Source organism: Protobothrops mucrosquamatus, unplaced genomic scaffold (assembly GCF_001527695.2).
Source record: "Protobothrops mucrosquamatus isolate PMUCROS unplaced genomic scaffold, P.Mucros_1.0 scaffold212, whole genome shotgun sequence".
In the NCBI taxonomy this organism is placed as follows: domain Eukaryota; kingdom Metazoa; phylum Chordata; class Lepidosauria; order Squamata; family Viperidae; genus Protobothrops; species Protobothrops mucrosquamatus.
The window spans coordinates 284,092-310,052 of NW_015386566.1; the positions used below are offsets into that span (position 1 = coordinate 284,092).

At 43.7% G+C, this 25,961-nt stretch overlaps 1 protein-coding gene across 3 annotated transcripts; it reads right to left on the reverse strand.

Annotated features, from left to right (window-relative positions):
* Window positions 1–3,123: 3,123 nt before the first annotated feature.
* On the reverse strand, window positions 3,124–24,758 carry LPAR5 (lysophosphatidic acid receptor 5). 3 transcript variants are annotated; one of them, XM_015814005.1, is made up of 2 exons: window positions 24,738–24,758; window positions 3,124–5,173 (listed from the first exon to the last, which is right to left on the reverse strand). In XM_015814005.1, the coding sequence occupies exon 2, from the start codon at window positions 4,948–4,950 to the stop codon at window positions 3,841–3,843; it is 1,110 nt and encodes a 369-aa protein (XP_015669491.1). In that variant the 5' UTR covers window positions 4,951–5,173; window positions 24,738–24,758; the 3' UTR covers window positions 3,124–3,840. The 3 variants fall into 3 exon arrangements, with proteins under 3 accessions (XP_015669491.1, XP_015669489.1, XP_015669490.1); XM_015814003.1 differs by lacking the exon at window positions 24,738–24,758 and adding an exon at window positions 24,490–24,510; XM_015814004.1 differs by lacking the exon at window positions 24,738–24,758 and adding an exon at window positions 6,265–6,294.
* Window positions 24,759–25,961: the final 1,203 nt, after the last annotated feature.

Below are 25,961 nucleotides of genomic sequence, written 5' to 3' on the forward strand. Positions count from 1 at the left end.
GGGGGGGGAATACAAAGAACACAACAGTTTCCCCTTATCCACACCATGCATAATTTTGAACACCTTAACAATGTCCCCTCTCATTCGCCTCTAGACTAAAAAGCTTCAGATGTCTCAACCTTTTCCCATTGGGAAGCTGCTCCAGCCACTTAATCATCTTAGTTGTCCTCCTCTGATTTTTACTAGCTCCATCACATCCTTTTTGAGGTGCAGAGACCAGAACTGCACACAATATTCAGATGTGATTGCACCATTTATATAAAGGCACTATGATACTGGCATCTCTATTTTCACTTCTGTTTCTTATTGTCTCGAACGTGCTGTTGGTCTTTTTTACAGCAGACATGCACTCATCGACACCTTCTGTTCAACTGTTCACCATTATTCCTAGAGCTCTTTTCTCATCTGTCATACTAGTTCAGATCCCATCCAAATGATGCTGGCCATTAGAAAAATTCTAGAAACCCTTTGGCCAATTAAAAATTACTTTGTTTAAATCACAGACACTTCTAATTCCATAAACATGTTTTTCAATGTTCTTCTTTGTTATTTTCAAAGTGATGGGATACTCATACTAACTGAGAAAAGCATGTATTGTGTAGTGAATAAGCTTCCAAGTCCAGGTCTTCTGAAAACTCCTCTAACAGTGAATAAAGACTTGGAATAGCACCAAATGCATTGACCTACATTATAAATGCTTCTCAAGCCTATTGAAAGTTACTTCTGTCTCCAACTCTCTCACCTTAGATGACTGTTCTTTTCAGCAGATTCTGAGCCACCAGGTGGCAGTAGAGGAACAAGACTGACTAAATTGCTGCACGGCTTAAAATAGTTGTGATTAAGGTTCATCTTCTAAGCACGGCCCCCAACCCCCGGTCCGTGGACCAGTATCAGGCCACAGCATGCCAGCAACCGGTCCGCACAAACAAGCAAAGCTCCATCCGCGAGATGCAGGTAGCACACAAAACCACGCACTCTCCAGTCCGCGGAAAAACCTCTCTCCACGGAACCGGTCCCTGGTGTCCAAAAGGTTGGGGACCTCTGTTCTAAAAAGGATCCCAGGGGCATTGATGGAATTGTTTAATTCTATGTAAGTAATATGTACAATATCTAGTAATTTCATAGTAACTAAAATTTTTATTTATTTTTGTTTGTATTCTGTATAAAAGTTGCTAGAGCAAATCTGATATCACTGATAAAGTCCTACAGTGAGTCAAGTGTACCTTTAAATTACAACTTAGAGCCATATTGTATTCAAATGATTTTTTAAATTAGCTTCACTCTTTAACTGAAATAACTGTGGACAAACTGCAATTTAAAGTAAGGACAATATCATTATATTCTTCGGTTCTTTATTCTTAATGCAAATGTACTTTTTCAATAGGGAATTTTTCTCTAATGCAGTGTCACTTTTGATTCCCATGCTTGATGGCCCTATACAGCAACAGCATAAAAGTTTTTGTTTTAATTTGGGCTTCTCAGAAAGACAGGTCTGAAAAAATCTAGTCTAGCTGCAGATCCTAAATATGTTTAACACTGCTTTCTGCCTTATCCATGGCTGAAATTAAAGTATTGTTTTCCCCCCCCCTTCATTATGTGCAGTAATAATATCATTAAAAACCCCGCACCATAATTCTGGAACGAGATAAGGTCTCTTTTGAGCCTTGGTGCTTTTGTTACTTCTGGGACTTAAAATTATTCAAGATATCCTAGTAAGGAAGTTCTGCAAATACATACATAGATTTTTCATATTTTTGCAGCGAATTAACATGACAGGATAGTAAAAATACATCATGGAAGTCCTCAAGAATAAGACACATAAGCTTGGTATTCAATTTTTTATTTTTAATCAAATTTTTATTTCTTCTTGCAAAGTAAGGAGTTTTGGTGTAGCATGTTTGTGGATGTTACTTTGGTGAGAGTAAAGCCAATTCATTTACATTCTGGATCTTTGATACTGTGGCATGTTTATAATAAATAAACCATAGTTCATACATTTTCAGATAATACTTCCAGTGAATATTTACTTGGGAAGAGGTATAGGTCAAACTAGCTACTAAATTAGAAATAGCATTTTGTTTCTCTCTGAAGCATGAGTACTGAGAGCTTGACACTTTCATACTTGAGAGCCAAAAGTTCCCGGACCTATGCTACATTGAACATTTATTGAACATTATGTTCTAGGTCAGTGGTGGCGAACCTATGGCATGGGTGCCAGAGGCGGCACTCAGAGCCCTCTCTGTGGGCATGCGCGCCGTCACCCCAGTCCTAGGCCTTCAGCTGGGTTTTATAAAACCTTTTTGCTTTAGGCCTCCGCCACTGTGTGCAAAAAAAAAAAAAGGTTCAATCAGTCAATTTCAACTTCTCGCGGGAAAAAAAAAGATCTTGCAAAGTTGGAATTGATTGATTGAACTTTTTAGTCCCACCCAGTCTGCTGTTAGTACCACAGCCATGCCCACCCAATGGGCCACGCCCACCCAACTGGCCACACCCAGCCAATGAGCCACACCCACCCGGCACTCGACAATGCATAAGTGGGTTTTGGGTTGTAGTTTGGGCACTCAGTCTCTAAAAGGTTCGCCATCACTGTTCTAGGTGTAATATTACCCTTTCATGGAAGATGTAAACAGGCTTTAATAAACAACTGGCATAAAACCTTTATGGTGGCAAGAGCTGACATAGAGAAATACAGTGTTTGCATTCAATGTGTGTACAGGTAGTCCTTGACTTATGACCACAATTGAGCCCCAAATCTCTGTTGCTAAGCAAGACAGTTGTTAAGTGGATATTGCTCCATTTTATAACCTTGCCCAGTTATTGTTAAGTGTTAAGAATCACTGCAGTTGTTAAATTAGTAGCACTGATGTTAAGTGAATTTGGCCTCCCCATTGACTTTGCTTATTAGAAGGTCACAAAAGGTGATCACATAACCCCAGGACACTGCAACTGTCATAAATATAAATCAGTTGCCAAGCGGCTAATTTTGATCACATGACCATGGGGATGCTGCAATGGTCATCAGTGTGAAAAACAGTCATAAGTCCCCTTTTCTAATATCGTTATAACTTTGAACAGTCACTAAATGAACTGTTGTAAGTTGAGGATTACCTGTACTGTGTGTGTGTTTGGGGGAGGGCTTTAATAATGATTCCTATAAGCTCCACTCTAGTCCATTGCAATTAAAGATTGGCTGTGCAAAAAACCCCTCGTCCCTCCCCAATTCAAATTTTTAGGAGACCACTGAAACTTTCTGTTCGCTGAATGCCTTCTGCCTAGCACTGGGCCTTAAACCAATGCTGAATGATGCAGGAATATGTTTTTTTTTGGTTGGCTTTTTATTTTAGGTATTTGTAAACTATTTTTCCAAGGCGCACAGAAAAAAGAATTCTGTCATTAAAATGTAAAGTTATTATGGATACAGAAACAGCTAATATATATTTTTGGTGTAAAGTTTTGGAGAAAAGTATAGCAATTGCAATTTGTATTTCTGCAACACAATCCTTCTTGGTTCATGCTGACGCCAGTTGCTGAAGCAAGTGATACTACACCCTTGGGAGCCTGAACTGAACCTGGAATTGAGTGATTTTAATCATAAATGCCTCTTATAGCATTCATATGAGTATCAGACAGCTCTATGGATGGGAGATGGAAAATAAATTCTAAAATCAATATTGGAAATTGTTCTTGAAATATGAAATACTTACTGTACAGTATAGGGCTTTACAGTGTTTAAGTGCATAAAATCTTCATATTTTCTTCAAACGTTGCTGGCAATTACTTTCTGTAATGCCTATTCATTCGAAAAGCTTGATAGTTTGATAGTTCCCCCATCTCCATATTTCAGTCTTCAACGAAGCTACTCAAGAATATCTTAGGGGAAGCAAATGGCAAGTCCTCACAGGGAGCAATCGAATTCTGAACTGGATATTGCTTAACATTTGCTGCCTTGTAGGAACCAACTTTTGTTGCCCGAGTCCGAAGTGTTCCCATCTCAAAATCCCAAGTCTGCCCTCTTCTTATTTTCTTCAAAGTATTTTTGAAGCCTTCTGTATTGAAATAATAGATCAAGGGGTCCAGGGTGCAATTCATACTTGCAAATAGCATAGTGGTGATCAGGGCGTTGCGCACTGAAGCCTGCATGGTTAAATCAGTCTTAATCACGTTGGCTTTTATCATCCCGTAGACTGCCAGAATGGTGTTGTAGGGTACGAAGCAGATGATAAAGATGACCAGATTGACTACAAGCATGCGAATGGTCTTTTCTTGTCGCAGGGTCTTGGCCCCACGGGTTTGGCATAGTTTCTGAAAAATTCGGATTGAGCAGACCGTCACAGAGGTCAGAGGGAGGAGAAAGCCAAGAATCTCTGCTAAAATGACCAGAACAAAGATTTTTCCCTGCCACAAGTCCTTACTGAAGCTTTCAAAGCACACAGTAGTTTCATTTTGTTTAGAATTTGTTCCACTTTGCTTAATACATGGTGTTGTCTTGTGGATTACAGCAACTGGAATAGAGCTTATCAGGATTAGTACCCAAACCACACAGCAGAGCAGCCGGGCCACTTTGGGACGCCGGAGGTGGCGCCAGCGTAGTGGGTAGACAATAGCAATAAATCGGTCCAAGTTGATGCACATCAGGAAGAGGCAACTACCATACATATTTATTTGAAAGAGGGAACCTGAGGCTTGACAAAGGAAACTTCCAAAGGGCCATTCTCCCATGTGATAATAGTAAATACGGAAGGGCAAAGATATGGTGAAAAGGAGGTCACTCACAACCAGGTTACACATATAGATGGCTACCACTGACTTGAGCTTCAGATAGTACAAGAAGATCAAGAGGGATGCAACATTGAGGCATAAGCCTGCTATGAAGATCAAGCTGTATCCAATCAACTGCAGTTGATGAATCTCACTATAATTTTTGCATATAGTAACATTGTCAGCTGACATGCCTGGAAATCAGCTGAAGGGAAGACTTTGACAGGTCTGTTTAAGATTCTGGGAGAAGCAGAGATCACGAGAGACCAAAAAAGGGCCCAGAATTCAAGTTGGTGCTCATCATTATATTCCTTAATTCAGATGGTGGTCCTAACTCTTTGACTTGGACTTCAGGCTTCACAATCCATTAGAGTCTAGGAGGTTTAGGGCCATTCTCAGTCATAGAACGATGAGTCTAGATGAAAATGAGAAAAAGTGTTTCATTATAGCATCCCCACAAAGAATATTGAATAAAGAATAATGGGGTGGGAGGTATGAGTGGAGAAGGGGAGATAAAGCATTAAAGTCCCCAAAAATGAATGGCACTTCAATTAGAGTTGATTGGTGTAGTGCAGGGGTAGGCAACCTTGGCTCTTTTATGACTTGTGGACTTCAACTCCCAGAATTCCTAAGCCAGCATGGCTCAGCTTGGAAACTCTCCCTTTCCCCTCAGAATGGCTGGCTCAGGAATTCTGGGAGTTGAAGTCCACCAGTCATAAAAGAGCCAAGGTTCCCCACCCCTGATGTAGTGGCTAAGGCACCAGGCTGGAAACTGGGAGTTCTATTTCTTTTTTAAAAAAAAATAATTTTATTGGTTTGTTAAAATATAAAATACAAAGAAAAAATTTAAAAAGTAATAGAAAAGTAGAAAAAGGGGGAGGGAAAAGAAAAAAGATAGTGTGAGAAAAGAAGAGAAAAGAAAAAGGCACCAGCTTCTGCTCTCTTTAGCACAGTAGAAGATAACATTACAATCACAACTTTTTGCTTTTACACAACAGTATGTACAAACCATTTCTATAACAATAAACCTATCTAATTAACAAAAACAAAATTTCATTTTCTTTTTCATTGCAAGGACATAATCTGGAAGCAATTTCAAAATAGAAGCAAGATTAAATATATTCTCATCTTTGGATGAAAGAATCACTTCTCTGCTTCTCATTGCTGTGGGGAATGATATATATCTCTATTGGCTCATTAATCTTTATCCTAGTTCATATTAAGAGAATCCTCTATATAAATTCGACCTTTTTTTTTTTAACCCTAAAGGGAGAAAACACCTTTCCTAGTTTAGAAATTTTACTAACTTTAAGCAATACTCAAATAGTATATATAAAAAGTAAAACAAAACAAAACAACAACAACAACAACAAAAAAAAAACCCTTTTTCATTTTAAACCCCAACCCCAACCCCAAAACTGCATTAGGGCTTTCACAGTATTACAAAAAGAACAAAGAAAGAAAGAAAGGACATACAATTACGCACTTGTATACATATGAAGCTACCTTAATACTTCCTTTCAATACATATGGAGACTGGAGTTCTAGTCTTTCTTAGGCTCAAAGCCAGTTGGGTGACCTTGCACTAGTTATTCTTTTTCAGCCCTAGGAAACAGGCAGTGGCAAACCCCGTTTGAAATCTTCCCAAGAAAACTTCAGGAACTTGTGCAAGCAGTCACCAGGAGTCAACAATGACTTGAAGGCATCAAAAAACCAACCAACCAACCTAAACTGTAATAATAAATAACAAAATATAAAAATTATGAAAAGAGAAATCAAAAGTTCTTATAAATATATATATATATATTAAAAGACATTTCTGCGGATGTTTCTGTATTTTTCTGTTAATTTTGGAGCTAACTATTTGTTACGTGCACCCAGGACTGACGCATTCTAAATAACAGAGTTATTACATAAGGTGGGTTCCAGCTGACAGCGGCGGGGGAGGAATAGCAAACCTCCACAAAAGGACGCTGTACCAGTTTCGAACCAGCTTTGAACTTCTATAGAATTGGCTGATTTTGATAGCTAAATGTGGCTTTGTTTCTTCCTTTTTTCTTTTTCTGGCTCCACTGTTATTTGAAACCAGAGCAAAGCTGATGTTTCCTTTGCAGTGACATAGTTCTGCTGAACCTGTGGGCAGTCTATTTTCCTATTTGCAGAAACTTGTTTCACACACACAGACATGCATAGAGAAAAACAGAAGGCAGACAGACACAGACACACACAGAGAGAGGGTGATTGTTTCTGGGTTTCTACTGCCCTAGCAAGAATTTCAAGGAGAAAGGTGGCTTGATAGCTTGGAACTGCTTTGGTTTAGTGGCTAAGGTACCAGGCTAGAAACCAGGAGGCCATGAGTTCAAGTCCCATCTTAGCCATAAAAACCAGCGGGGTGACTTTGAGCCAGTCACTCTCAGCCCAATGTACCTCACGGGTTGCTTACTATGGGGAAAATAGGAGGAGAACTGTGTATTGGATATAGTTGCTACCTTGTATTTGTAAAAATAATAAAGGCGGGATACAAATAAATAAAAATCCCTTTTAACTGCTCTCACGCATACAGTAGTGGCCAAAATTGTGGAAATCTTTTGGGAAAAGTGTATAGTAGAAATGCCACCTTTGGTTAAGTTTCCACCAATTTTTCCTCTAATTTCTTTATAACTGTAGCCTTGTTCACTTAATAATACTATTTTACATTGCTTTCTGGGCAACCAGTCAACTCTTTGCATCATTACCTTAATTTTATTACATTTTACAAGCTCACTAAATGAAAGAACACAAAAAAACTGAACCAACTTGATAGCGATCACATAACACACTGACAAATGTCCTCCTCTCAGCTTCAATACATGACATCAATAACTGAATCCTACTGTGATCTGATTGGCTCATTGCCAAAACAAGATGTCACCTGATTGGCTCTCTAAACACTCATGCTCATTGGCTACAATCAGACGAAGGAAAGCTACCTGATATCAACCTAAGCAAGTTGTGCTTCCTTTTTCTGCTTATTTGGCTATAACTTTTCATAGAATACAGTACAGATAATTGAACAAACTTTGTTGCATTACGTTCTTGATTAAATTATCTTCCCACTGATATATAATTTTATGGTCCTACTCCAAAAAAAGTGGTGTTATTAGCCATCAAACCTCAAAAATACACTTTTCCCAAAAGGTTTCTACAATTTTGGCCACGATTGTAAATAAGTGCTTGGAACAAAAATTATGACTACCTGAGCAATAAAACCCTTACCTGCAACCCCTTTCTTTCTGAAGCCCAAGGGCTGAGAAGTGGGACGAGACAGTGAAAAAACAAACGGCTGCAAATGCAGCACTGTTGCTGAGGGCCTGAAATGTGGTCACATGACTGTGCAGGAGAGTGGCCCAACCACTGGAACTTTGCATCTGGGTCTTAAGTCCCCTTTTTCAGATAGGTCGTAACTTTGAATGATTGCTAAGCAACCAGTCATAAGCTGAGAACTACCTGTAACAATCCTGTTATTAAGAACTTTGATGGTGTCCATGTGTAATTGCAGGAGGAGATGGTGGACTTCTGTTGTCTCCTTCTCTGGGGATAAACCAATCTGTTCAAGATGAAGCCAAGAAGCCACTGTTCTCTACCTTGCCTACCTTTAGCATTTCCTACCATGCAGAAACAGGCAGGAATTGATCTTTTCCCATCTCTTCCTGCAAGAAAATTTGCAGAGCCACCCATCCAGGTGCTTCAAATGAAATATCTGCTAGCACAGCTTTTACCAGCTTTCACCAGCTGGCTCCTTGTCTGAAGGAAAAAATCAGACTTGCCGGAAGTCTGGATGGAGCAGTTAGGAGCACAGTCCTTGCTGCTTAGATCATGCTGCTGTAATACCCTTCCCAAAGTAGAAAAGCGAGGGGCTTTGAAGCAGAATTAAGCTTTCCAGTACTGCAGATATTATATCAAAGAAGGAGGAGGCTTGGAGGTTATAGCTTCAGAAGTTATTTGAATGAGACTGAGGAAGCTCTGATCATTGGGGTTTCCATCAATTAGCAGAGGCCAAAGAGTGAAGTCCTGCTGATTTGCTGTCCTGGCAGAGAACTTCAAAATGCGTGCCAGGAACTGTTCATGACTTCATAACCTAATTAGAAGCCTTTGGTCTGTCCCAGTTATTATCTAGTCACATTTACTCAAGAGGGCGTAGGTTAAATCTGAGTTTTTCTATTACATGGCATAATAATGACTTGATATTATTCATTGATTTTTAAATAGTTCCCAATTTGATGGTCTTTAGGCTTAGTTTCAGAGCCTCTGTAATGGCTAACAGAACTAAAAGCTTTCCTGATCATTATATCTGATGAAGTGAGTTGTAGCTCATGAAACCTTAGATCTTTTAACAATATTTTTTTCTTTGGAAAAGGTGCTACCAGATCATTCCTGATTTTCTTTTCTTTTGCCAGCATAGACTAGCATGGTTATCCTTCTACCTGTTCACTAGATGAAACACAATTCTGCTGAAACTCTCTCCTTCCACTGAAGGAGATTACTGATTCCAACAGGGACATGGATGATTGAAATGAGAGAAGGTTGATAGTAACTCACTTAGTAACCTCCTGCTGAACAGAATCCGGAGATCTTCCACTTTCAGGAAGCTGACACTGAGAAAATGAAAGTGGTGGATAATCTGGAATGAATCACGTGTAAAGCTAACATGAGGGTTACAGCACAATGGTGACAGGTGGGAGGCAGGGGTAAGCAATACATCACTTGTCAGCACCCCTAATAAGCTACATAAGCAATACAGCTTAAGATTTTTTAAGCTATATTCTACATCAGGTATATTACGAGGAAAAAGGAACTAGCTTGCAAAATCTCAGAAGCAAGGTCGGTGCTGGCTATTAACTTGGGATGAGGCCATCCTTTTATCACCAAGTCCTTTAAACTGGGTCCTTCTTGATGTTTTTGATTCTCTTTACGTATCTTGATGTAAGGCAGTGATGGCAAACCTTTTAGAGACCAAGTGCCCAAACTGGAACCCAAAACCACTTATGTATCGTTGGGTGCCGGGTGGGCGTGGCCCATTGGGTGGGCGTGGCTACGGTGCTAACAGCAGACTGGGTGGGACTAAAAAGTTCAATCAATGAATACCAACTTTGCGAGATCTTTTTTTTTCCTGCAAGAAGTTGAAATTGATTGATTGATTGAAACTTTTTTTTTTTTTGCACACGGTGGCGGAGGCCTAAAGCGAAAAAAGGTTTTATAAAACCCAGCTGAAGGCCTAGGACTGGGGCAACGGCATGTGTGCCCATAGAGAGGGCTCTGCGTGCCTCCTCTGGCACGCGTGCCATAGGTTCGCCACCACGGATGTAAGGGAAAGCTGACTGCCATTTACTGGATACAAATGGAACGGCCATCTCTTATTTTGCAGAGTTTTGCAAATGCTTATTCTTGTTTCCAGGCTCAGTGATTTCCCTTAAATAAGCTCCCTCATGCTTCACATGAAGTACAGGGAGAGAAGCTGGTTTGAACAAATCACACCTGCCTACTGCCCAGGTTAAAGTGACCCTTGAGGACAAGGCTAAGAGATTGAAGGGAAGGGGGCATATCTGCGCCACTCTAAAGTGTCCCATAGACGTAGGGGTAATCCTAGTCCTTTGGAAGCACCTGACTGCAACACCAGATGAATGGTCAGTGGAGCACAATGGATTGCATTCAAGGTAACTGCTGCTTAAAGGGAAAAAGACTACTTTAAAAGTGAAATAGCTACAGATGACTTAAGACATGGGTTGGGCATAAGTTGGAGGCTACATTGTGCAACAAGGTAGCAAAAAGAGGCCTTTGGGCTAAAATTGTGGGGCATGGGGCAAGTAAAATTTTGGGATTTTTAAAAAAAACCCTTTTGAACATCTTTTCCCAGAATGTAGGAAAGGAACAACAATGTTTTTTTCAAATAGGATTTACCCTGAAATATTCATTTGCTTCTGAAATAATATTTTGAGATATTTGAATTTTTGTCCAGTCCCTGAATTAGCCCCAGAGATGTTTATATGTTTTGTGGGATACATAACATCCTTTCATACTATTATTTGGGCATCAACTATACCAGTGATGGCAAACCTTTTAGAGACTGAGTGCCCAAACTGCAATCCAAACCCCACTTATTTATTGCTGGGTGCTGACTGGGTGGACGTGGCTGCAGTGGCCACGGCTGACTGGGTGGGCGTGGCCACAGTGGGCGTGGCCACATTGATGATGCTTGTGGAGAGGGATACCTATGGGGGCCGGGCAGGGTTGGGGGAGATCCAGGGGGGGGTCTCTGGTGGCTGGGGTGGTGGGCCGGAGGCTTGTCCTGTGGGGTGAGGCGAGGCAAGGCAGGGCGGAGGTGCCAATTGCTGTGGGGCGAGGCAAAGCAAGGCAGGGGCTGGGGCAGCTGCTGCCTGACACCATCGGCCCCTGCACACAGAGGCCAGAGAGTGCATGGGGGCTGACAGTGTCCGTCAGCAGCCACAGTCTGCCAGCTGTCCTGCATCATGGTGAACTAACCACAGAGCCCCATCGGTGCAGGCAGAAACGAACCCGGGATGGCTGGAAGGAAGCCCTTGCCTGGCCTGGGCCCCATCTGCTTGACGGCTCTGATGGGAGCAGCAGCTGCTGCTGCTCCAACCAGCCAGCCACGCAGGGAAGCAGGAGGAGGTGGAGGTGCAGCTGGGGGTCTGGAGCTGCCTCAGCTGCTCGCTGGCAGCCCGACAAGGAAGCGGATCTCGCACACTGGCTGCCCCTCCACCTCCTCCTGCTTCCCTGTGTGGTTGGCCGATTGGAGCAGCAGCAGCTGCTGCCCTTGTCCAGCAATTCTGCAACCAGGAGCTCCTGCCACCCCAGCCGACCCCCCCAAGCAGCCCAGCCCGACCAAGACAGAAGGCGAGGCAGAGAACCGGTTGTTAAATGATTTGAAACCCACCACTGGTCACTTCCAAAGGCTGCTCACTCACTTTCCCGCCAAAACCTGCTCCTTTTATAGGTTTCCCTCACCCCGCCCAGCTCTCGCAGCTGTTCCTGGACTCTGCATGTGTGGAGAGGGGAGGGGAGCAGCCCGGCCCTGCGTCCCTCTGTCTGTGGCAATGGCACTTGTGCGTGTGCTGACAGAGATGGCTCTGCATGCCACCTGTGGCACACGTGCCATAGGTTCGCCACCACGGAACTATACATATTTGCAAATTTTAATTGGATCTTGTTTCTTTTTGTTAATGTCAGGAGATAGAGTTGCATTTTAAACATGAGTTGTTAATATTATTATTAACTGTGAAGCATCCTGTCTAAAAGATCAATAAATAAGATTAAATGAATGAGAAGCACCCACCATCACCAGTGCCCTCCCTATTCAACATAATCATCTCAGGAATGATTCGCCAAAAACATCTGCATGGGTTGGTCATGTATGTATAGATATACTATATTCTTTGAAAGAAACTATATCCTTTGCACAGAAAAGTTTCAGGAGTATGAAAACAATCTTGGATATCAGCCAGAAACGTACATATCACCAAAATAGGCAAAAGATTTAATGGTAAAACAACAATATTGTTGCCTAGAAGTATCTGGGGAATGTGGCAGGGGTAACATTTAAAACAGGTCTTAACGATTAATCAGATCAACAGTTTTAGCAAATACACTACTTTGATTTGAATAAAACATGTTAGCTCTATTGCTTTATGTGACTTTGTAACAGTCTTTCCCCATGTATGCTTGATAATAAAAATAAGAAAAAAGCACATTGGAAGAATATCTGAAGGATACTGAAAAAGATGCATTGAAGTCTGTATATTAGGAAGTCTTAGTGAGTAATGGAGAGACCAAACTGGTTTACCCAAAAGACCAAATGATGAGAAGAAACATGGAAAGACAAAGCCTTACATGGCCAGTACATTAAAAAAATGTACTTGAGCATTACTTGAACACCACCGGCACTGACAAATACACCATCAATCAATGGCAAAAGACAGCTGTAATTGGAACAGCTTCCATCCTGCAATGATACCTCTAACACCATTAAACATCAACATCTGCCTATTCCTGGTACTTGGGGAGAATTCAAAAGGTGGATAAAAATGCCAAATCCAGTCCAAACATCTTGCTGACTGTACAACCAACCATAATATTATGGTTTGCAAAGTTTTTCAAGCTGTGGAACGTTAGTAAAAAAAAAAAAAGACAATAAATCCCAGAACCCAAAGCTTTAAACATATAAAACTGGTTACATTTGAATGAGATACTTTTGTTACTCTCTCATAATCCAGTGTGAAAAACTCAAATTTATATAATACTCTGATAATCTTTGCCCACATTTTTCCAACATGGCAATGCAGCAATAAGGAAGCTGTACCTTTGCTAGATTTTTATTTGCCCTGCAGCAGTACAAGAGACAGAATTCTGTCCAAATAAAAAGAGCAACTATCTCTGACAAAAGGATTTACTAAACTGGAGCAGAATCCTTTTTCAATTTGGTGCACAAAATTCTCTAGAAATATAAACAATATTTTACATTTTTCTACCCCAGAGTAATCACTACTCATTTCTCACAACTGGGATGCAGAGAGCAAAATCCGATACAAGATACAATCAAATACAGATATTGATCACTCAGTTTACACCTTAATCTCTACTCATATATTTTCTACTCTCTATAAATGAAGTTTCATTGCAGAAACCGTATCTCAAACATGATCACACACAAATAGTGGCATGTTTGGGCCAGATGAGAAATTTTGGTCTGAGGTTTCTATTTTGAGGGTTTTTCTCTTTCCCAGTCACCCCGATTTCCTGATTACCTTAATGATGTCAAAAAGGTTTAATGACCATTTATCAGCATCAGATCTAATCCCGCACCCATTTTCTCTCCACTCCATGTGCTTTACCTTTGTGCAGGTTGGTGGAGTTACAGATTTCAAATGTCCTCTGTTTAATACTCGCAACAATTGAAGAGATGTTGGTTCATCAGCAAAAATTCAAAGAAACATCCCAAGCAGTAAAAGAATGTCAGACAGGTGGCAACAATTCTCAGTTTTATAAACTTCCTTCGATCTGTCCAACTCTACTTCCTCTCTGATTGTTTCCACTTCTTTCAGATGCATCACTTTGCTTTTTTTGTCTCCATTCCATTATTTTCAGCCTCTTTTTGTGATGCAGCCAACATGGTTTTGGCAAGAATATTCATTTCAGTAGTTAACAAGCCATTTTTCATTAAAGCAAAAATGATAGTAAAAGAAGCAGCAACTGTGGACAGAATAAGGAAGTAAGCTGGTAAAAACTTGTACTTACTGTCCCCATTTCTCATTTCCTCAAATTTCTACCTTACCTTGAGTAGGGAAGAGTGCAGAGCAAAGCAAAAAAATTAATCATTAGCCAATATCTGCCAGCAACCCTTGAGATCCTTCTTGGGAGTGTTCACTAGGTGGATATGTTACACAAAGCCCAGTACACCAACGTCCCAGCTTTAACACTGCCTTTCTATGGTCTTTCTGAAATAATGTGCAGTGTTGTTTTGCACTTAAGAACTTTTCACATCTTGTATTTGTAATACCTCAAGAAAGCATTCTCTCCTTTATCCAAATAATGGGATGGCTCAAGATATACTATGGCAGATAACCCAAACAGTGATAACCAAATTCAATTTGGTTAGAGTTATAATATGGAGACCTGGATTCAAATCCGCCATATGCAGTATCTTTCAAGAAAGTTTCAGTGATCTTGTCTGTTCATTTACATGCTAAACCAAGTCCAACCAAGCACATGAGGTCCTCAAGTGCTATGTGAATCCAGACTATGGCTTTGTATATTGCAGTGAGCCATTATTTAATATTGACTAAATTATAGATGGTTGATTATAAGCACACCACAAACTACAGTTTACAAGCCACAAGGGATGGGTTCATACAATGTGCCAAGCTAAAACAAAGAAGCCAAAATTTTACTTAGCGTGACATGTAAATCAGGTTGAGGTGTAAGGAAGAAAGAGATTTTCTTAGGATTCAGTCTTAATCTGTTTTACATGTATTCCCAAAAGTGTTATCAGTTTCCTCCTGCCTGTAAGGGAGACCCAACCCAGTGCTGTTTCAACTGAGCCATTCCTATTATTCCCCAGTCCTGCTGTAGTAGTGAATAATCAACCTTTGTATGATGAGAATTATACTCTTGTCACTGTCCTAAATTACATCTTATTCATTATGTTCTAATTCTTAAATTAACAAGGCCCTTTAGAAAACCTATCTAGGCAGGACTACTTCCTTCTATGTATGAAGTATTCCATTTTGAATCTTAGAGGTAGGACTTAATTTGACTGTTGCAATGATGGCTTTGTGAGGCTGAGCTGCAGTCATAAAATGTTAGTGTTTCAATAATATTAATTTTTCTCTGCAGGGGTTACATCATTTTCCTGCTCCAAACAACCACAAGTGCTTCTGCTCTACTCTCCAACCACAGTCCAGACAGCCCTTGCATGGCTACTGGTAGCTGGCTTTGCAGATATTGAAACACGCTCATCAAATGAACTTGGGGAGTTGGGGCTGAGGCACAAAGGAGAAAGCCAAGGCTCCATGAATCCCATCAGCAAGAAATGTTCTTGGGAATGGCATGTTTGCAGGTGAGGGAGGCAGATGCAGACAGGGACAAAGGCTGAGGTAGAGCAGAGTGTCAGGGAGCAGTTGGCCCATGAGCTAATAGGGAACTGCACGAGCCATCTCAGCCCCCAGTGCCTAAAGGTAAAGTTAGGCAAATCATTCAAAGAGATGCTTTACTGCTAGTGACGTGCCTCTCTAGATACCACAAAACCACAGCTGCCAAGAAGGCCTAGATATTTCTACTTTGAGACCATGGGAGGACATGAAGCATCTGCACTATATATTCAAGCAGCTGCTTTGCAACCTTAAGCTGTTCCAGAAGAGTGAGTTGCTCAGAAATGAAGGACAGCCTCATAGCAAATATTTAGAAGAAAAATGGGATGCAAATATCAGGGATTTTATATTTTTTATTTATTGTATACTGTATTATTGATAATTTGGATAATCTTCTTGATTACTGTATGAATAGGTATAGATAGACAAATGATAAATAAATAGGTAGTGTTATATCTTCGGTTCTTTAGGCATTGAATGAGGCAGAGTGTTGAAACAACAACAAGTTTATTAACTCAGAACAGAAGCAGCCCTAAAGGCTGCTGCACAGTTATTTATACAGTTAGCCTCTAGGTGGCAACCAATAGGTTTAAAGCAGGGGTAGGCAACCTCGGCTCTTTTATGACTCATGGACTTCAACTCCCAGGATTCCTGAATCAGCTAGGCATGAGTCGTAAAAGAGCCGAGGTTACCTACCCCTGCTTTAAAGTAACAGTTTCCCACCCCAAACCTCATTATCAGCTTGGAGACAGCCAGTCTGGCTTTCAGTAACAGCAACTGTTAAACAATATAGCAATGTAGGTCAGACATTAACCAAGTGATTTAAAACAGTTGTGGCCAATACATTACACCCCTTCCCCCTAGATGGCTCAAACTCTCAATTGTTGGACATAGTCCTGCAGATATTTAGGTGGCCTTCTTGACCGTTCTGAACGTCTAGGTGTTGCAGGGGTCTCCCGGTCTACCTGCTCGCCTGCCCGGCTGGATAGACCAGAACTCTGAGGTCCAGTGAAGTCAGCTTGACTCGGGTCCCTTTGGCTGGCCAGTCCTGTTCGGCCCAAACCAAAGTCCAATCATGCAGCAAAGTCTGCAGGGCTGTGCCTCAGCGCAGTTTGCCGGTCCTGTTCAGCGGATACTGTCTGTCTGTCCGGGGGAAGCTCTCCTATGGCCTTTTCCCCGTCTCCTTGAGTAAGAGTTCTGTTGGAGTGTGCAAGCTCCTCTGTTGGGCCGCTGTCACACGGCCCTTGTGTGCGGCCCTCTTGAGAGGCCTGAGCCAGCGACTGGTTCACTAGCCTCTGACGTAGCTGGTCAATGTGCCAGCGAATGACTCGCCCATCTTCCAGGACCTCCTCATAAGAGAGTGGTCCCAACACCTTAACAACCACGGCTGCCACCCACAAAGCCCCTTGCCCGTAATTCCAGGTCCAAACCTGGTCACCCACTTGCAAATTCCGAGATGCCTTTGGCTGGGCAGAGTCCGAGGCAACCTGGTTCGGCGTGCAGCCTGTCCAGCTTGGTGATCAAACGTCAGCCCCATCTGAGTTCGGCAGGGCTTCTGCCCGTGGTGGTTCAGGGAGTTGTGCGTTGGCAGAGTAGAAAGTCTGCCAGTCTGTGGTGCCAATCCCCTGTGACAATCTGTTTTAGTGATTCCTTGGTTGTGTGGACCATGCATTCTGCTTGGCCCTTCGAGGCCGGGTGAAAGAGAACCGACATGGCGTGCCATATTAGATTTGCCCTGAGGAAAGACTGGAATTCAGAAGCGGTAAACTAAGCCCCATTGTCAGAGACTAACACATCTGGAAGTCCGTGTGTTGCAAAGATTCTGCGCAGTTCCTGGATGGTCCTGGTAGTAGTCATAGTAGGGACTGGTGCAACCTCTAACCATTTAGAATGGCTATCTACCACTATTAGAAACAGCTGTCCCTGAAAGGGCCCGGCAAAATCGATGTGAATTGTTGACCACGGTGCGTGTTTCCTCCCATCGGTGGACGGGCTTGCGGCATCTCCGGTCTGGATTGCTGGCACGTGTAGCAACTATTTACTTGGGCCTTGATGGCTTTATCTAGCCTGGCCACCAAAGGTAGCTCCTTGCAAGTGCCTTCATCTGGACTATTCCCAGATGACCTTCGTGCAGAGACTCTAGGACCCTGGGCCTTAAAGCGCTCGGCACTATGACCCTACTTCCCCAAAGGATGCATCCCTTATGAGCTAAAAGTTCATCTTTTCTCATGAAGAAACTCTGAAATTCTGGCCCTGGACATCCTGTGTGTACTAGTTTAGCACACGACTCAGCGTTTTGTCAGCTGCTGTCTCAGCAACTATGTCCCCAGCGTGAAGGGGATAGCCAGGACGCGTGCAGCTGGAGCTGGATCTGGCTCCACATGTGGCAGGGGCAACCTGCTCAGGCCGTCTGCATGGCCCATTTCCTTGCCCGGTTTGTGAATCATCCTATAGCTATAGGCTGACAGGAAGATAGACTATCTCAGCATTCGAGGAGACAGAATCTGAGGTGTTTGTTTGTGGTGAACAACCCTAAGAGTGGCTTGTGGTCTGTGAAGACCATAAACTGGCGGCCATACAAGTAGTCCTGGAACTTTTTAACTCCGGCCACAATGGCCAGAGCCTCCTTGTCAATTTGCATGTAGTTGCGCTCTGCGGACGATAGGGTCCTGGAGTAATACGCGATGGGATTCTGCCTACCATCAGCCATTAAGTGGCTTAACACAGCCCCAACCCCATATGGGGATGCATCACATGCAATGCAGACAGGCAGCTGCTCATTGAAATGAGTGAGAACTGAGTTGGACGACAGCAGTGACTTGACTGCTTGCAAGCTACTCTCGTGAACACTGGTCCACTGCCACTGAGCTTGTCTATCCAAGAGCTGGTGTAACAGCTCTGCCACTGCGACCTTGTTTGGGAGGAAGGCGTGGTAAAAATTCAAAAGGCCTAGGAAAGCCTGAAGCTCTCCCTTTGACTTCGGCCTTGGGGCCTGCTGGATTGCTTTTAATTTGAATTCCGCCGGATGAATGCCTTCGGCATCGATGTGGAAACCAAGGAACTCGGTTGACTCTACCCCAATATTGCACTTTTCTTTTTTTAGTTTAAGTCCCGCGTCGCGGAACCACTGAAGGACAGCCTTAAGCCGTTCAGCCAGAATCTCAATCGATTCCCCAGCAATGAGGACAGGGGCAAACCCCTGGAATTCCCTTGAGCATGCACTCCATCACTCCCTGGAACAGCCCTGGGGCTACACTCACCCCGAACTGTAGGCACTTAATCTTAAAAGCCCCCCTATGGGTGACAATGGTCTGGGCTACCACCATGGCCTCATCCACAGGCAGTTGTTGATAGGTCTGTGCCAAATCTAATTTGGCGAATACGCGACCTCTTTGCAATGACGCCAAAATATGGCTGACAACTGGCACAGGGTACGCGTGCTGTTGAAGTGCCCTATTGAGGGTGCACTTATAGTCAGCACATATTCGTACTTCCCCATTGGCCTTTAATGGCATTATTATGGGGGTCTCCCACACCCCACTGTCTACGGGCTGCAATACCCCTTGTTCCACTAGCTTATCCAGCTCTGCATCGATTTTGGGTTTTAACACGAAAGGCACTCTACGAGGCTTGATTTGTATTGGAATTACCATAGGATCAAGCTTGAGGGCAATTGGAGGACCCTTGTACTCCCCTAGACTAGAACTGAAAACATCTGTGAACTCTTGGCAGACTGCAGACAGATCTGCCACTTGTGTTCGGTGAATGCTGATTACTTGAATGCCCAATGCATCAAACCAATCGAGCCCTATGAGGCTCATGTGTTGGCCTTCCACCACTATGACATCTAGTGGCCCCTTGAACCCCTTGAACTCCACCAGAAGTGTGGCTTCACCTTTGACCGCCACTCAGGAGTTTTGGCCCATCTGTTGCTATGATGGCATAGGTGCCTGAATGCTCCTTGTGAAATGATGGACATGGCTGAGCCCGTGTTCAGTTCCATCTTGCATGGAACTCTCTAAAGCTTGACCTGTAGTCTAAACTTCTACTTTAGGAGGCGATGGGCACCAGTGCAGAATACGCTCCTTTGGCTGGAGCAGAACCCTACTCGGCGTTGACTCAGGGCCCCGGTACCTCTCCTGAATGCGTCTTCTTTCGGGCAGTCCCTCTGATGACCTCGGCAGATGGCAGTGATGTGGCCTGGTTTGCCACAGGCCCGGCACGTTGCAGTTTGGAATCGGCAATCCGCGCATTGATGGCGGCCTCCGCAGCCCATGCATCTAAGGAACAAAACTGCCTTCCCAACTGGCTGCGGTCCCTTCTCCAGGTGCTTTCGTAGCTGGTCAACTTCGTAGTCTAAGTTGGTGTCTTCCATCTGCTCGGTGTCCTCGTGATGGACGGCTTTGGTGCTTGGCATGCTTTTGAGGGGCCGCAGCACTTTAACGGCCCCTCAGGTGGCTTCGTCCGCCATTACCTCCTTCAAGGCCTCTCGTAGTGAGAGAGTCTCCTTAGCGAACAGTTTTTGTTGGAGCTCTTGATTTCGGAGTCCACAGACTAAGCGGTCTCGTAGTCTCTCCTCCAAATCTGTAAAATTGCAGAGTCGGGATGCTTGACGAAGAGCGGCAATGAATTCTGTTGCAGACTCGCCGGGTTGTTGCTCGCGCTGCTCAAAAGCGTGCCTCCACGCTATAATGGATAACTTGGGCTCGAAGTGGTCTTGGAGGGTTTTTTTCAAGTCCGCGTAGGTGACCAACTCGAGCAGCGCCGGGGCGACCAGGTTCTCTGCAATGTCGAAGGTGGTTGGACCGCACACACAGAGGAGTGTCGCGACCTTCAATTCATCTTCAGCGACCTGGTTGGCACGGAGGTAATTTCCGACCCGGGAGATGTAGGACACCCATCTCTCCGGGTGAGTTACATCGAATTCTTCGAGCCTCCCGACCTTCGCCATGGTGGTTTGTTTCTTCGTTCAATGCCTTGCACTGCTGGCTTCTGTGTAGGCCCTAGGACAGATCCTTAGGGCGTGGTGGTCTCCAGCGTGGCTTGCTGGCAGACTGAGGGGGGGAACATAGTTCCTGTCAGGCTCTGTGCTGACCTCACCCCCTAGTGCAGTGGTGGCGAACCTATGGCACGGGTGCCAGAGGCGGCACTCAGAGCCCTCTCTGTGGGCACGCACGCCGTCGCCCCAGTCCTAGGCCTTCAGCTGGGTTTTATAAAACCTTTTCGCTTTAGGCCTCCGCTGCCATGTGCAAACAAAAAAAAGGTTCAATCAATCAGTCAATTTCAACTTCTCGCGGGGAAAAAAAAAGATCTTGCAAAGTTGGGATTGATTGAACTTTTTAGTCCCACCCAGTCTGCGGTTACCACCACAGCCATGCCCACCCAATGGGCCACACCCACCCAATGGGCCACACCCACCCAATGGGCCACACCCACCAGGCACCCAACGATGCGTAAGTGGGTTCTGGGTTGCATTTTGGGCACTCGGTCTCTAAAAGGTTCGCCATCACTGCCCTAGTGACTTCAAGCTCTCTCAATAAAGCAGCACATCCCACCTTCGTCGCCACTGTTATATCTTCGGTTCTTTAGGCATTGAATGAGGCAGAGTGTTGAAACAACAAGTTTATTAACTCAGAACAGAAGCAGCCCTAAAGGCTGCTGCACAGCTATTTATACAGTTAACCTCTAGGTGACAACCAATAGGTTTAAACTAACAGTTTCCCGCCCCAAACCTCATTATCAGCTTGGAGACAGCCAGTCTGGCTTTCAGTAACAGCAACTGTTAAACAATACAGCAATGTAGGTCAGACATTAAGCAAGTGATTTAAAACAGTTGTGGCCAATACATTACAGGTAGATAAACAGATAGGTAGATAAACATATATCTTATAAACTTATAAGCTACTTAGACCCTGGCAATTGAAACAGCATAAAAGCTCTTATAATAAGTATGTATGTGAGAAATCTGCAGAAGTTCCCCTGGCATGAAAATGGTTATTATCATTATTATTACTTTTACTACTACTACTATTTAACTGAATGTATATATTCCCTAGGCAAACAATATTACACTAAGAAAATCTCTTGCAACATCTCTCCCTCTATAAAGAAACCAAGCCATTAACATAATATATAAATCTTGGTAGCTCAACCTCAGCATCTAGGCATCAGGCTTCCTACATCCATTTACAAAGAAAGCTTTTGAAAACTCTCCTAAAAATCAGTAATGAGGGGTTGGAGGAGCATTAGGTTCCAATATGTTGGGGCCATCAACAGAAGGCCTGCGTTCCACCCTATGGACCTCTTCTCCTAGGCTGGGAATCTGAGCAGATCCTTCTTGATCGAGGTCCCCAACCTTTTGGGCACCAGAGACCAGTTCCATGGAGAAAGGTTTTTCCATGGACCGAAGAGTGCGTGGTTTTGTGTGTGGCCTGCATCCCATGGATGGTGCTTTGCTTGTTTGTGCGGACCGGTTGCTGGCATGCCGCGGACCAGTACTGGTCCACAGACCGGGGGTTGGGGACCCCTGTTCTTGATGACTTGACAAGACAAACAGCCTAGGCAGAGCCTAATATAACCCAGTGCTGTATCTTGCAGGGATTTAGAGATGATAACTAACACTTTGTAACCATTTGAGAGCCTTTGCACAACTTCGTGCTGTGCACCAGTTATGGCCTTTCCTGGACCAGGATCCCCAGCGCTCAGTTGTTCAGTCCCTAGTCATCTCACGGCTGGACTATTGTAATGCGCCCTACATGGGGCTACCCTTGAAGAGCATTTGGAAGCTGCAGCTGGTGCAGAGTGCGGTAGCGCAAATAATTTATAGCCCCTGTAACACCACTCCGAGCTGCATTGGTTACCAATCTGTTTCCAGGTGCAATTCAAGGTGATCACCTTTAACCCTTTCATGGCATGGGTCCAGGTTACTTGAGGGACCATCTCACTCCCCTGGGATTGGCCCATACCACTCTGGCCATCAGAAGAGGCATGCTGCGGGTCCTGCCAGCCTGATTATTCCAGCTGGCGGGGTCCAGGAGGAGGGCCTTCTCTGCTGTTGCTCCTGTCCTCTGGAACATCTTGCTCCCTCCCCCACTGACGTGAGGTTGGCCCCAATCCTCCCGTCTTTTCATAAGGACCTAAAGATGTGGCTGTGCTAGTCGGCTTGGGCCCCCGGTGAGGGAACAGCACAATGGAGATGGTTGATTGAATAATAACAGATCCCCCCTCCTCCCTCCCCCCGTGTCCTTGGTTTTAATGTCTGATTTTAGCTTTTTAGGTTTCAACTATATATGTAACTGTAAGCTGCTCAGAGTTACCCTATGGTAAGATGGGGCAGCCAATAAATTTTTATAAATAAATGAATTGTGTTGGGCCTAGTAACCACTGCAGACTCTGTAACGTTGGTCTCATTGAGCAATATGAGATTCTGTTTGTTAGCAACTTGGCCATTGCTATCAGAATCAATTTTAGTATCTAGGCCAGTGGTGGCGAACCTATGGCACGGGTGCCAGAGGTGGCACTCGGAGCCCTCTCTGTGGGCACACATACCATCTCCCCAGCCCTGCCTCCTCCCATGGCCCCCTCCTCATCAGCAGCCCCCATGGAGGAGAGTCACCCCTGGGCGTGGCCCACATGAAGCAGCGCAGCCAAGGACATGGTAGCCGGACAGTGGGGACAAGACTCCACCCTTGTGCCCCGTTGCACGCAGATGATGCTGTGGGGCACGGGCAGAGGGCATGGCCGCCATGGTGCTGCTGGGCTGCCTAAGTGATCTGTGGCGGACCGTGGAGGTGGTGCATGGCCCAGTGGGCAGGGTAGAGTGGGGATGGGGGTGGGGGGAGCAGTTTTTGGGCACTCGGTCTCTAAAAGGTTTGCCATTACTGAACTAGGCTGTCTTCAAAAACAGTCCCACATTGCAGTAATCTTGTTACAAAGCTTTCCAGTCCAGGCAAAGCTCTCACTGGAGCATCAAGCAAAGTGTGCAAGCTGAAGATCAAGCATATCTCTTCCTTTCCCTTTTGTAATATAGCTGAAACATAACATCTGTATTTAAAATCACAGTTCTTTTTATCTATTTGTCCTATTGAAAGTTGCCATCAGGATTGCATGAAGGGTCAAGTAGAATTTCACAAAGCATAATACTGGCGTGGAGGTCTCCCTCCCTCACCATTTCCTTTCCCTTTGTAAGTCTCTTTCTTTTTCTTATTTCTCTTTCCTTCTTGTTCTAGTATCTTCTTGGGAGATATATAGTATACTGTATATATTTCACTGCCACCTCTACAACTTGAAATAAAACAGAAGTATCACAACCAATGAGCACATCCAATTTCATTTTAGTACCTTCTTTCTCCAGCCGGTGTGGTTCCAGGATGGCTTGTTTCTCAGGATTATTGTTCTTTTACCCTGCCGTTCCTTTTCAGGTATACTGATTTGTGGATGTTTTAAAAGGCTCACACTCCCAAAACTACTATCTTTCCATGGACATTCACAAGAAGGCAGCTCTGGTGATGGACTTCTGAGATGCCTTTAGGAAACTCATATAAGCATATAAACTCTCTCCGCCCTCTGTTGATTCAGAGCTAAACTATATCTAAAGATGAGGGCTTCATTTAATTTTTATTATTATTAATTTTTGGCACACTGATCCCAACCTAATGAGTCCAAATGTTTTTAAAAAATATATTAAGCCTGTTGTTAGGCTATTCATTCGACATTAAAGTCTATAACTGAACATTATTTTGGGGGGGAAAACACTTCCTCCCTCTCCTGAATCTAGGTTTCTGTTAATAACTTTTATTGAAATAATTTTGTCCTTATATTTATTTCCCTTTACAACATCTCTGTTTAATTATTTGTGGCTTTAGGTATCATTTTTCAAAACAGAAGGTTTTTCAAGGCATCTTATTTTCAAGGCGAATGTCTACAAAACTCAGTTTAAAATAATAGGTTGAAATGGATACATTCTTGGTTGGAGAACATGTCTTATCATCATCCTGAACAAGTGAGTAATCTATGGCAAGATCTGAACCTGAAATGTCCTGTTTCTTCGTTCCAACGTTTAGCCCCCCAGTTACAGTATATCACTCACCAAAGGCAGCACAACTCTTGCATTCTCACTGGATGCCTGCCAAAAGACAGCGTGAAAAGAAACGGCAACCACAAAACATCCTGGTTTCTGGATACAAAAAGGTGCTGAATTAATTGACTTCCATCAACAGTTAACATGAATCCCCCCTCGACTTGCCCTAAGCCTGAACACTAATGGTAGGTGATACATTTGTTGAGTTCCAAGCTTAAGTCTATTGTGCTCTGAATTCCATGCTCAGATTGTCCTACCTCTTTGGTTCTTGGAGTTCTTAAGCAGTAAAGTTGTGTTGTTGTAGGAAAGCATGGGACCAGGAGCTGCACAGCCTGGTCATAACTCCTTCAGGAAAAGAACAGACATGCTCAAGCTTCTGAAGGCCTTCTCTGATCTGGCAGCAGGTAAAACCAGTCTCTTGGGGTGTGTCAGATGTGCAGGGAGCTGCAGATCCAAACAAGTTTCTGGGCCTAGCTAGTAAGGATATTTAAAAATAATAATGATCAGCTACAATAGCATATGGAAAGATATCCCCTAACATTTCACGGAACAGAGTAATTTCCTTGTCTGGAGACGTTCTTCTTTTCTCCCCATAAATTGTTGCACGTTCCTGTCGGATAGACTGTCTGACAAACAACAATCCTAATTATTTAATTAAGGAATTAATCTCCATCATGCCGCAATCTTGTGACTCTGATTCAATGTCACAATAGAAACAACAACCAAATTATAGCAATGTACAATCCAAATTACCAAAACAAACCAAAGCAGGAGAGAAATATAGTAAGAACAATCAAAGGCGCAGGTGATGCTACTGACTCTTCAAAAAAGCTCTGTTTGTAACAACTAAAACAACTATCAGGGAGTTGCTGGTAGAGTCTCAGCAGGGAGCCCATTCTATAGATCAGGGGTAGTCAACCTTGGCTCTTTTATGACTCGTGGACTTCAACTCCCAGAATTCCTGAGCCAGCTGTGCTGGCTCAGGAATTCTGGGAGTTGAAGTCCAAGAGTCATAAAAGAGCCAAGGTTGACTACCCCTGCTATAGATCGATGCTGTGTGGAGAAGCAGTGCCTTCCAGCTTCAGCTCTTCTGACCTCCCAGAAATGTGAAACAAGGAGACCCTCCCTCTTTGCTCCAACCGGTTGGAGGAGCCAGTCCCACGGATGCCCAGGTGCCAAGTCATGGAGGGCTTTGTAGGGTAACAGCAATACTTTTAAGTTACATTTGGAGCTGAACCCGTAACCACCGTAGGACCTGCTACACACATTTAACATGCTTCCAACATCAGGAGCTGGTTAAAAGACAGACCACCACATTCTGGGCTAATCATTGCAATTTCTAAGTAGTCTTTAAGGCAGCCCCATGTAAAGCATACTGCAGCAGTCTATATGAATGGGGATGAGAGCCTATGTTATTGTCGCTAGATTCTCCTCCACCAGCTTAAGGATGCATTTAAGCTCTACTAGCCACAGGAGGATCC